This window comes from Cucumis melo, chromosome 9 (assembly GCF_025177605.1).
Source record: "Cucumis melo cultivar AY chromosome 9, USDA_Cmelo_AY_1.0, whole genome shotgun sequence".
NCBI classification, from domain to species: domain Eukaryota; kingdom Viridiplantae; phylum Streptophyta; class Magnoliopsida; order Cucurbitales; family Cucurbitaceae; genus Cucumis; species Cucumis melo.
Genome location: NC_066865.1, coordinates 12,108,986 through 12,122,360, shown reverse-complemented (window position 1 = coordinate 12,122,360; position 13,375 = coordinate 12,108,986). Strand labels below are relative to the sequence as shown.

At 35.1% G+C, this 13,375-nt stretch overlaps 2 protein-coding genes across 3 annotated transcripts; one reads left to right on the top strand and one right to left on the bottom strand.

Moving 5' to 3' along the window:
* The first annotated feature begins 629 nt into the window (after nucleotides 1-629).
* On the top strand, nucleotides 630-1,697 carry LOC103499279 (uncharacterized). The gene has a single exon (XM_008462256.3). It carries the CDS (start codon nucleotides 966-968, stop codon nucleotides 1,632-1,634), a length of 669 nt encoding a protein of 222 aa, XP_008460478.1. The 5' UTR covers nucleotides 630-965; the 3' UTR covers nucleotides 1,635-1,697.
* Nucleotides 1,698-3,359: 1,662 nt separating this feature from the next.
* On the bottom strand, nucleotides 3,360-9,980 carry LOC103499278 (histone acetyltransferase of the MYST family 2-like). 2 transcript variants are annotated; one of them, XM_008462254.3, is made up of 9 exons: nucleotides 9,544-9,980; nucleotides 9,088-9,176; nucleotides 8,862-8,921; nucleotides 8,335-8,544; nucleotides 7,619-7,687; nucleotides 7,076-7,237; nucleotides 4,369-4,462; nucleotides 3,994-4,136; nucleotides 3,360-3,787 (listed from the first exon to the last, which is right to left on the bottom strand). In XM_008462254.3, the coding sequence occupies exons 1-9, from the start codon at nucleotides 9,860-9,862 to the stop codon at nucleotides 3,584-3,586; spliced, it is 1,350 nt and encodes a 449-aa protein (XP_008460476.1). In that variant the 5' UTR covers nucleotides 9,863-9,980; the 3' UTR covers nucleotides 3,360-3,583. The 2 variants fall into 2 exon arrangements, with proteins under 2 accessions (XP_008460476.1, XP_008460477.1); XM_008462255.3 differs by having other exon boundaries at nucleotides 3,360-3,852; nucleotides 9,544-9,965.
* Nucleotides 9,981-13,375: the final 3,395 nt, after the last annotated feature.

Below are 13,375 nucleotides of genomic sequence, written 5' to 3'. Positions count from 1 at the left end.
ATCTTTGGCCTTATCCTACTTTTTTGTTGTTAATCTTTGACCCTCCTCTTACATTATCACACTAAATCAACACCTCAATATATATTTCTATACATTAACATACTGCCAACAAAATTTTAATTGAAATCCAAATGTACTAGCTAATAACTATGAGATTCGTAATTAGAACTACTACTATTGTTGTACTAAAAGAACAAAAAGAAATAAACGGTAAAAATTTCAATATTTATCATTTGAGTAAAATGTTAGAGCATCTTCAACCTAATAAATCTTTTACCACATCATAACTTAATGGTCCATGATTTTAGGTTATCTAAAATCAAGAAAATTAGTAAACAATCCTCGGTGTATTCTAGGTTTTGATGAGCAACAATCTTAGATAGAAAGTTTTTCATATTAAATTGTGTATATAACAAAATTGTGAAAATTTAATAGAGAAGCAACTTAATGGAAAAACTGTGGAATTCACTCACATATAAAAATATTTTTAATATATAAACAAAAAGGAGAACATCACTTTAAGTTCCATATGTAAAATAGAATTTTGTAAACATGTAACATGGAGATTTAGTTAATCCTAATATTGACCTCAACAACAAATCGTAATAATCGGGGTAAATCAATACGTTGAAACTTTATCCATATTATTAACCTCACAGTTGATATAAATTTCAGAGAAGTATTTGAACAACTTCCCAAAAACACCAACATAAGACTCAATCAACCTTGTTCATATTTGACAAAACTTCCACCAAGCCTTTTCTACCTCAAACACCGCCAACATTTTTGTACCCATTTCCCCATCTACTTTTTTTTTTTTTTTTTTTTTTTTTCCTTTTATCTTCCCGATAGACTCCTTCTCTTTAATTTCTCTCCCTCCACTGCACACACCTCTTGGAAGCCATTGTTATACATCAGCCAAGCTCCAACCTCTGTTTTCTCTTTCAAAACACAGATTCCAACAAATGGGGGACAAATACAATCGCTTCAACCCACAAAATGTTACCCACAAACACATCTTCTTGCCGATGCTCTGTTCTAAACCGGCGATTAAAGACGGCCGCCCACCCAGATGCGATCGGGACCGTTTCGACTCCTCTTCTGCTGACCCTTTATCGCCGAGAATCGGATGTATGGGTCAAGTTAAGCGGAATAACAGAGTTGCGGGTCTTCCGATTTCTCACAGGATTTTGATTACGACCAAAAATGCGGTTTTTAGTAAAAATGGTAACAACCCCAATGTTGGTTACTTCAAGTTGAAGAAGTTTTTCTCCAGCAAAAACCTCTTGGGTTCCCCCTCCACCACCAGAACCGGCACCGTCTCCACCAGGTCCACCACCGCCGTATCGATATCCACGGCGGGTGTCAACGGTTGTGGGAGTAGAAGAAGATTGGCCCCAAATTCTGGAATTACGGGCAAGAAGAGTGTTTCTGAAAATGGGAATTGTGGTCCACTGAACGTAATGGATTTGGATCCTCCGTTGCCGGTGGTCCGGCGAGTGCAGAAAGCCGGTGAAGAAAGTGGGGAAACGGAGAATCTTTGGAAGAGGAGATCAGGTGGGATTGTATTACGGAGTTTAGAGATTCAACAAACCCATCTTCCAAAGCATCGGCTTCAGATTACGACTGTATGATGAGAAAATTTGGAAGTGGGTGTTCATAGATTTAATGGAGAGTATATGTAAATGATCTGTTCTTTTGTTTTTTGTTTTGTTTTGTTTTGTTGTGTCTTTTTTTTTTTTTTAGGTTGTGGTCGCATCTCAATCACTGATGCTGAAAACAGTGGTGATTGTTACTCATTGTTCATAACATCTTTTGTTCTAAATTTCATGTTTTTGTATTAAGATAATTACTTGTTTATATCTTCTTCCTTACTGCAGTGTCTTGCACTTGAAATAAACAACATATATGCATCAGATCTGAAGAAAATGGCAGACAATTTTTAAATGAAACAGGGCAACATCTTAATCAATTTGACTGAGTGCTAATGATTTTTTATCCTCCCTTTTCCAAGTTTAGCTGCCAAATAACTTTTCCCCTCCTGTTTTCTCACAATGGAAAAAATACGCTCAGATGGTGTGTTGATGATCTAAAACAATATGAGTGAGAACAAAAAAATTTATTTTAGATTAGGATGTCGAGAAACTAGACTATTTTATGGTTATTATATTATTTGCAATAATTTTTACTATTATAGATTTATAACTATTATTTTGTTATCATGTTTATTATTTTGTTCTAAAATAATTTACAATTTAAACACATATTTTTTACTAGATTTTTTCAAAAATATAGTTTGATATTTGGTTACGGTATCGTTTAGATTTAACTAAATGTTTTTTAAGATTTTCCCGTTTATTTATTTTACATTGATGGTTTAGATTTGACTATCAAAAAATTTCTTTTATATTGATGGTTTAGATTTGACTATCCAAATCTAAAAAAAATTACAATCGTTTATCGTTTAAATTTGACTACCTGAGTTTAGAACTAGATTTGGAAATGAGGTTTTTTTCTAGTCTTTTATACTTAATACACAATCTTGAATAAATAAAAATTTGAAGAAAAATAGATCTTTTATATTTGGTACATGGTCTTGAATCTAATAATAAAAAAATGACAGAAAAAAAAATCAGGAAAAAGACTAAAAAGAAAGAACAAACTTGAAATATTAAAAAAAAAAAAACAAAACGGGTGTATTTGTTATATTTATGAAAATTTACCTATTATTATAACTCAAATTTACGTTTTTTTCCCCCTTTTTTTCAATTTATCTAAAACCTCTGAGGTGGGCAAAGGGAACAGGGAAGAATGTTAAGGAAAAAAAGTAGTGAGGATTTCACCTAGGGAGGATGCAAATGTAAAGTAGTTGTACTTTTTCTAGATGAGTCCCGTTGAAGTCTTTTGTTTTTCCAAAGAAAATTTGAAGAGAAAGGGATCTTATTTCTGCTTTCACCAAAAAAAGGTTATTTCTTTTGGGGATGTAGCCATCATGGAAAAGCAAAGCAAGATCATGTTCTTCATTTGTAATGTTGCTGTTTTAGCTTTCTTGTCTACTTGCCACGTCTACCATCACAGCTACTAGACAAATAAGGCTTCTGGACGGTACTTCCTGTTCTGCTGAAATTCTATCATCATACTCTCCACCTTTTTTCTTTCATCATTCATTATGGTTTTTCTCAAGACTGCTAAACAAATACAAAAGATACTGCCCAATTTTGCATTTTGTTTGTAAAAAGAAAAATAAAAGATCAAAAGTCGACAATTAAATCTTAATATCCTACACAAGTAAAACCTGAATCAAGATACAGAATAAAGAAAGAGAAAAAGAGTGAATGTCAAGGGTGACACATGAAAAATAAATTAAAGATGAATTCTCGAGGATATTGCAAGCAACTAGTGATGTACAAAGAGCTAGATTTCTACCATTTGTCAATTCAATGTATACACCATTGATTATCCAGGCTTCAATGTATCTAGGTTTACATTCATCAGATAGGAATGGCAATGCCTATGCTTTATACTAAATTCTACACTAATATTGTACATGCAGAGTTAGGTTATGGTCAGACATGATAAATAATCAACCCTGTTCTCTGTATGGAGTCCAGATCAATTTGCTCACATCCACCTCTAGGCCCCCACGACCAGCAGCTTTGAGATGACGATCCAGCACCTTAGGGTCGGCACATATAACATGTTGCCCTTTCCTGTATTGTATCAACTCCAGGCTTTGAAGTGTGTTCAAAATATCTTCGGCCTTGATAGCTGTCATGTCACTTAGCTCCTGACATAAAGGGACGTCCAATGTGCCAAGTCTTAGGTACAAAATCTAAGGGCTAGTAGTACATCCTAAAATTATTTGAAATTGGCATAAATTTAGAGGAACGTTACATCAGTTGAATATTTTAAATATCATCCAAGACATCAAGCAATAGAATCCATATGAAACTACGAACCGTGAAGTTTAATTAAGTGGCAAAAAATGCAAACCTTGATAGAGATATTGGCTTTGTGCTTTTTCAAGATGTCCAAAAGAACTCTGGTCCAGTATCCTCTGTAGCTCACCAACCCAAGGTCTGAAAGAGGTCTTTCAGGAGTGCCAACTTTACCTTCCTTCTTCGAGAGTTCATAAGCTGATCTCTCAGTTTCATGAAAGATATATACCTCCGTTAGAAACAAATGTGAGACAACAGGGAAGGACAAATCTGAACTGTCCAACTAAAATAACAAATTAAACTTGAGAAATTTTCTACACGGGCAAAAAATTACAGGTCCTATTCAATGCTAGAGAACAGGGCTTGTCAAGGTTGCTAGTTGCAGATACAATTCCAAAGGAAAGAGCCAGAGTAATGTATGTGGACTTACAAAATGCTATTAAGAACTTCCCGTAGCCCTTCCTTTGATAAGGAGGAAGGGTGAGAATGCATGCCAAATTATAGGATTCCTCTGAATGCTTTTCCTGCACACCAACAGATAATATAGTCAAAAAAATAATTCTGCCCTAATTCAAACACCTAAAAAGGTAAAAGAAATTCTCAATTTGTTACCAGCTTATAAGTTCTGAAGCAATTTAGAAGCAAATCCACCTTACATACCATCATCCACATGACATAAGTTTTCGTTCATTTTTATACCACCCACTTTTGGCACTAAAACACCCATTAGTCTACCAAAAGGTAGAAGGAAAAAACTACTAAGACACGGATAAGAAAGTATGCCATTAATCACATTCAGCGTATCCTGCATATTAGATAAATTAACTTTCAACACTATTTTTTTTTCCCTACTAAAGAAAAGGTATGGTCAGGTAGCCCACAACATAATATTGAGCCCTGTGAACTCCACCAAAACTGAAAAGAAGATAGGGCCGACCTCTCTGATGCTTATAACTTGAAGGAGAAGAATGGCAGGACTTTCTTTCCAAAAGATTAAATGTTTCTTCAATGAAGCACTAAGCTCAAATTTTCCTAAATATATCCCGCATCCCCAATAGCAAAACAGATCAGAACTGCTGAGGAATGGACCTAACTTGATTTGAAACTAGGGTGGATTTTTGTACTTGGAAACTCAGATGAGATTCAGAACCAGAAGGCAGGAGGAAGATGCTAGAGTCTAGACCTTGAAAAAAGATATGGAAGGTTGAAGTCTAGACCTTGAAAAGAAAAAAAGGAACGTTTTCCAGAAAGCCAATGCTGCTTCACATTGATAAGATAACAGGCACCCTTCCATCTGCTCCGGTTCATGCTGTATGAGACTTCCACAAGATAAATGTCCCTATAACGTGTTTTTTTGCTATAAAGATGATGGTATGACTCGAGACCATCTCTTCATTGGCAACAATTTCTCTAGAACCATGGTTTCAATATATTCAGCTCTCAATTTTGCGACAATGCTTTCCTTTCCCCATGATATCCAAGACAACTTAATTCAAGCTTTTCTAAGGTCACAGCTTTCAGATCATCAATAAAATATACATAACTGAATAAGGACAGCTACAATATGCCATATTCAGTTTGAAGAAAATAAGAAAGATTTTTAGATGCTGATGTATGGGTGTTTTTTTTCCCTGCGTAAAAAACCAGGTTTGCATAGAGAAAAATGGAAGAATACAAGGAGATACACAAACTAAACCCCAACAGAAAGTGAGTCCAGCCCTAACTACATAAAAAAGAAAATAAAAAAACTACAATCCAAAAAAACGATAGCAATATCATAACTACAAAAGAGTCTGGAGACCAAAGTCCACAAGGAAGTATTAAACCTAGCGATCTCAAAAGCCTTCTCACCTGATCTCTCCAGTTCTCTCAAATTCTATTGTTTCTCTTAACTCCAAATATCCACCAAACTGCAAAGAAACTCGCTTGTCACAACACTTTGCCCATTTCCTTAAAAGAAGGATTTCAAAGCACCTCCACCATAGACCTCCCACTCAATTGTGAGACCCACAGACTCAGAACTAGTTTTTCGAAGAACCCAAAGGTAAAGAGCAAAATGAAAATCCCAAAACAAATAATCAAGACTCTCCTCGTGCTCCTGCAAATAATGTGCATGTAGCCCGCACGAACAACACATAGAAGAATACCCTTGGATACAATCCATGGAGTCAACTCTCTCATTTAGAACTTACCACAGAATAACCTTAACCATTTAGCCAATAAAGCCATTTACATAGTAGGAAGCTCCCGTATCTAATCCATAGGTTTCACAACCACCTCCCACTTAACCAAGTACGAGCCTCCTCCCTCCTCAAACCTTTTCCACAAGAAATTCCTCATGAACCTCAAGAGATTCTTACTTCAAAACTGGAATTCTAAAACTAAAAAGAGACAAATAGTAACGGGGCACAGCCTGAATGGGAGGTCTCCCCCTTGAGAAAAATGTTTTTTCCACGTAGTCAACCACTTCTTCAATGTCTCAGGAACAGTTCCAAACTCTTCACATACCTAAATAAAAGAAAGGAGACCAACTGACCTCAAAGCACACTGTAGCAACAAAGCCAAATTTGGACAGAGAACAACTCAACTTAAGTGATAGCATTTCCCTCTATGCATTTTGTAATTCGTCTAGATCTTAGATGGATCTCCCTGCCCAAAAATGTTAATGATCATACTTCCTCTCATATTCATTCAAGAGTTTAGAGTCCCTATCAGTTCGTTTTAGTTAACAGTGATGTTCTCATACCTTCCCCACAACCCCCCACCCATAAATAGGAGGAAAGGAGACAACCACACAACCCACCACAGCAGCAAAGAGCCTAATTTTAACAGGCAATAATTCAACTGTAAAATATAGATTTCCCACCATTGGTGCATTTTATAATTTCTCTAGCTCTTAGATGGATCTCCCTGCCCAAAAAATTTTAACAACATGCTCCCTTCCGTGTTCAATCAAGAATGAAAATTTTTGTCCCCATCAGTCCTTTTTTGGCTAACCCCCCCCCCCCCCCCCCCCCCCAAAAAAAAAAAAAAAAAAAAAGCAAATAATAACAATGACGGCACCATTCAGTTTCCCCTTAGGTTATAATCAAACAATTTCAATTTGAATAGTAGTTATACTGAACCAAAAAAGTCACCTTCGAAAAATATCCAACCATGTGACACCCTCGATCATCACACTCACACAGGACATAAAACAGAAAAAGGTCAACATCATAGTAGAGAGTCTTGTGGTCCAGAAATAACTTTGCTAAGTAACACAGATTCTGCCCATAAACCTTGTTCTTTTTTCCGTCAACCTGTTTCAGAAAAAATAAACAAAAAAATTATTATATAAGGAATTTATAATCTACAGAAATAAAACTATTGTCGTACTACTTCAGGAGCATCATTGTTTGTAACAGGGTAAAAGGTCAATGGAGTTATCATTTAAATAGTAATTTAATCTTTCTTCACACAATGCAAATAAGGAGATGTCGGACTTGCACGAACTGTTAGAATGCAATGAAAATTCTCACTGTGGAATTCATAACCATAACAAAAATGAATTCAGAAACTAGAATAGTCTAAAACTGGGAAGATAAAGGAAATTTACGATACAAGAGAAAATAAAACAAGGTTACAAGGCAACAACTCAGCATGAAGAAGCCCAACGATTGAAAAACTAATCAAAACCTTACCTCAAACATTGACAAAGTACCGCATCGATATATTTCATCACCAGGAGGATGCTTCAGATCACACTTCCTCTACGTGAACAGAAGCACATAACTTAAGATTGTTTGTAAAACATGTAAAAACAATCCAGTTGAGAAAATACATTCAATTGTAGATGTTCCCAAACGGGACATTATAATAAGGAAAAACACATCTTATTTCATTGCGAAAAATGTTATTATAATTGTTGCAATATTTTTCAAGTTCAATTGTTGAAAAATATTGGCAACAATTGAACTCAAGGACACAGTTGTACAACCTATAGAACAGATCCTGTTCAAGTAAGGTCGTATTATAATAGTCAGATACCCTCAAAGACACAACATTATTACAATTTTCATCGTATCACGATATATAAGGTAATAGCTGCGCTCAGTTGGCTTAACATGAAACATACTGCTTGGACAATCTGAATATAGCACTCCTAAAATCAAGCTATCGCACATCAATTATCAACCTCCTATAAAGCTTTAAATTCAAATCGGGGATAAGTAAAATCATTTGCCAAGATGTTCAAGCACAACCAACAATTCCCACATTAATCAGTGGAAGATGCAGCCGTCACTCATCAGGCTGGAAGTAAGGCCAAACAGAAGTTCAACATTCTCTTTACATACATACTGACCTAACCTAATCCCATTCATAAACATCACAAGACAAGATTTGGAGCACATCTCACCATATGTCTCTGGAGTTGTTCTTTGCGCTTCATGAAGTTGAGACAAAACTCACAAAAATAGAGCTTTGTAGTGTCATTGTACTCTGGTGGAAATGGGGAGAAATACCATGTCTCAATCTCATATCTTCCAAGTTCAATTGTTGCAATATTTTTCACTTTCGTGAATTCTTCATGCTCCCTCAAGCTGGCAGCATCAAGTTCCTCATGGCCCTATAAGACATTTCATAAAGAAAGCAGGGAAATTTTGTTTGAACACTCCAATTTGATATCATAACATCTGAATAGTAAGTATCAACCTTTTTTACTACACCATCTAACAAAATTACCTACTAGACTACTACTAACAAGAGAGTTTCACGCTTTCCCTTACAAGTTACACCTGCTGGTTGTGACAGAATGCTTTAACTCACTACTGGCAAATACCCATGTAGTATTCTGTCTTATAAAGGATTGCTCGTCAATTAATTGTTTAAACCATGATATAAAGGCTCTAGGAAAGGAGTAGATGCATCCTTAGGAACACATACCTCAACATGGGTTTCGTCGATCTTCCGCTTCTGGTGCCGGGTCATCTTCAGTCCTGTTACCTTCAAGTGCAGGTATAGGATCCTCATATTAAATACTTACAAGAAAAATATGGCTTCCAAAAGGACCAACTGATAACCAAGGATAACCTTAAAACGGTGACAATGCCTCGGAAGTGGACTGGTTGAATTTTAGAAATGAAGGTGGAAGGGGGGAAGAAAGCTTTACCTTGTCCTCGACTTTCTCATCAACAACCGTCTCGACCGAATCAAGATCAAGTTGGTCAAGCTTCACCCACTCATCAAGTCTCCTATTGACTGTCACAAAATCCAGATAAGGAGAAAGAAAACTCCAAACTCAACATAGAAGAGACTGGTCATTTTATCAATGAACACTAGGGCTAAAGAAAAATAGGGATGCACCCATGTAGTTTATCAAGTTAATGGTCCGTGAAAGAAGAGCAAAGCCCCCATTGCTGCATAAGCTACTTGTCTCACTCACTACAAAAGGCACCCCCTAAATTGCCCATATTTGAATAACCCTAATTCACCAAAAACAAAACCCTAAACCACCAATCTAGTGACCAAAACAACCAAAAACTTCAGCTCTGGATTACTCATTCCAGCTTGATTCTGAAAAACCAAATAACCACATACTAATTAAAACTTCAGAGGAGTAGCTTACACTCGGTGTAATGGACATAGTATTCGTAATCACTGAAACCAGTTGCTTGCAACTTGCGACGTTCGATGACCTTAACGGGATGGTACTTCCCGTCCCTCCAGCGGCACATGACACGGGTCCCGACATCCAGAGGAAGCATGGAGGACATTCGTTTCTTGGTCGGGCCCAACTCCTTAGGCTTATCAGGGGGCGTTCCGTCTGGGTCGTTAGATATGTGGTTCATACCGTCGGTGAGAAGGGACTTTTGACGACCATCAGCAGAGGAGGCGGGGGCGGATCCATTTTCAGCGCTGGTTGATTGGACATCTATGGATCCCATCGCGAGCTTGGGGATTCGTAGGCGAAGGCAGAGCACGGAAACCGTCGTAGGCAGCAGCGGCCTGGGCCTCCTATTTTTCGTTTATTTAATTTAATTTTTTAATAGAACATTTATAATTCTCCTTCGAAGTTCGGAATAGATTGGGCACACCATTACCTTGGATCGTTTATTATTACTGGGGGTAACCACACCATTAAACCCATGGCTGTTGGGGTTTTACCACTCATGTCTTTCTTTTCTTTTCTTTTCTTTTTCTTTTTTTAAATTTGGGAAATATGACAAAATATCCTCAAAACTAAAATCACGTTTTAAACTTTTCCACATTCCAAAATTACCTCTCAATTCGAATTACGGTGTATCATTCTCAAATCTCATATGTTTCTTCACTTTATATTGTTCGAACATCTCAAGAATTTCATCAATGGATGCGAAAAATTGTTACTCGATCCTAGAATTGTTAGGCCTGGTTGGAACCGAAGAAGATGCAAAGAGCAAAAAAGTGTTGATCTTCCATTTCATTTTCCTTCTACTTATTTGTTGGTGGTAAGTTAGTAGTTAGTTTCAATTTACACAAATTCTTTTCGCTAGAATGGAATGGAACTAAAAACATAATCAAATTTCAAAGCTCTTTTCTTCAAAACCTTTAAAAAGAAAACATACTAATAATGGTATAGTTTAATCAATCTTAATATTTCCCAATCAAAATGGTTATTTAGTGACCCTCATTGCATCTCTATTGAGAAATTCATTCTTTAGGTTTCAGATTTGGTTTATATTTTTCTAATTCTCTCTCTAAAGTTGCTCTTCGATGGGTATATATGTAAATTTGAATAATCACAAAACAATTGGTCTGAGTTTTTCTTTCTTCAAAATCAATTTTGCGTTCTGCTTTATGTTTAGTTTGGTTAAGGATTGGTATGATGTTGTATTGCCCAGTTTATTTGATTCTCTCCTATGGGTCTTTGATTTGGAAGTTTCTCTTTGGTGATTCTTTTCTTTTTTTTTTTTTTTTTTTTTTTTGAGTCTCATAGGTTCTTAATTGTGGAGGACAAAGTTTAATTGATTTTGTTGAGCAACTTTAGAATGTTTAAAAAAAAATTGTTTAATTTGTTATAGACTAAAAGTTTATATATGTATATATGTATCTATGTGTGTATGTATATATGTAATAGAAAAATTGTACTGGGTAGTATTATGAGATTAGGTTTTAGCAATTATAGCACGTACTTTTTAAATTTTGTAAATATGGCAAATTTTAATCTCTAAAATATTTTGAAAATATTTTCTATTTTCAAATTTTTATTATTCTCAAACTCCCATCCTACATTCTTCTCTCTTAGATCATCTCCCTTTGATGCTTCATATTCCACTTTCTCTTCTTCTTTTTTTAAACCTACGTATCACATTTGTATTCATAATAAAAAGTTAATCTAATAATAAAAAATGTTTGTTTTTCTTAAACACTATTTTTCAGTTGGTTTTATGTAGGTTATCTAAAAAATAAAAAAAAATAAAAAAACTATCATTCGTTCAATCTTCGTTTTCGGTATCCTTATCTCCTCCTTTTTTTTTCACCATTTTTTTATCCAGATTTTCAATCATCATTTTTTGTTAAATCTAAGTTCTTTCCTCAAATTTCTTTCAAATGGTTGCTAAATTTGCAAAAGCTCCTATGTAATATGTGTATGTATGTATGTATGTATATGTATATGTATGGATGTTTGTTTCAAATTATAATAACAGAATTGTCCTTGGAGATTTTTATAGAAGTTTGGTAACGATGATCGTAGATGGTGGTTGGGTACAGTCATTGCAGTAAAATGATAATCAGAGGTTGGCGACAGCAGTCGTTGGAAGTCAATCGACGATAATCACCTAAAATGGCTAAAAGAGGGGATTGGAAGGGTTAAAAGAGAGAGAATGGAATTGGAAGGCACCATTTGGGAGAAGGAAAGGAAAGGACTATCAAGGAATAAGGGGAGGAAAAAAAATATACTTAATCCTCCCTTATTCTTTCTTAATCCTTCTCTTTCTTCCTCTCAATCCCTTCTTATTCCTTCTTATTCCTTCTCTTTCTTCCTCAAAAGGTGTGATATCATCATCATCATCATCATCATCATCATCATCATCATCATCATCATTATCATTATTATTATTATCATCATTTTAAATTAAGAAATTTATTATTATTATTTTAAATTAAGAAATTTATTATTATTATAATTGTTATTATCAATATTTTTATTATTTTAATACTATATTTCAAAATAGAGTTGTACAATATAATTGATGTTCGTCCTTTAACTACATTCGAAAAGAAAAACATTTGTTTCCCATATCTCATTTCGTTTCAATGCTATTACGTTGGTCGTCTTTTTTTAAAAAAATTGATCGTTAATGATAAGTAATTTTTCGATATTGTACTTACAACATCAATTTAAAGAAAATACATGTAATTTCTTTTGCGTGTAACACATTAATTAATTTTTTGGCACGAAAAGCTTGCATACAAAACGTCAAAATTAACATCGTATTTTCAAAAGCTAATGAAACATGTTTTTGAATAAAAATTTCAAAATTCGGTAAATAAAATATGAATATTTGTATTGTTGAAATTTATGTCCTAAAACTCGTACTTTGTTATTTAATTCAATAAAGTTTATTATTGAATGCTATAATCTTAAAACCAATAAATATTAAGGTCCCGAGGCTATTTTACTAAGTTTGTCAATATACTTGAACTTTATGTAGAGACATAAACATGAATTAAGTACGAGTTAATAGCCCAAATAGTCTATAGTGTATGAATAAAGTTGGACGCTTTATTCTGGAAAAACACTATGGATGCGGCCCGCTCCGTAGTTAGTATAAACGATGTAATCCTGAATCATTCATGTAGAGACATAGGAGTGGGAGCATCCTATGTAAATGGATTGCATAAGACTGGAACCACGAAATTGTCACTTTTAGTTATAACACCGTAAACTATAAACTGACTATTTCAATTATGATGACCTAGGTAACTTGATCTTAATCCTGAGCTAACTATGAACTTCTGTTCATTCGGTAGTATCCTTAGATCTGCATAGGTGAAGGAAGCTCATCATTGCTGGCCTAATAAGCCTCCCATTTTAGGGGTAAGACCGAGTAGATAGCTAGGGACATAGGGTGCAAGATGGAATTAACTCTTACCCACTTCTGGGATAGTAGATAGATTGTTCTCTTAAGGACTGAATACAAGTCTTGAACAAGGGGCCCCACTTCTCATTTGTCCGAGAAGGATTCATGTTTATAGGTTGGACCTTAAACCAATTGTTCAATAGTGGATCAGTGGGTCTTAAGGAATGAGATGTAATCTTGGGGGTAAAACGGTATTTTGACCCAGCCAAGATTACGAACAACCTGTGAAGGATCGACTTACCCATCATGGTTATATCAGGTGAACAGAAATATATCTATAGTGAGGGGAGTGCAACTATGAGTCTATAATGGAATGACTCATTAGTTAACGAA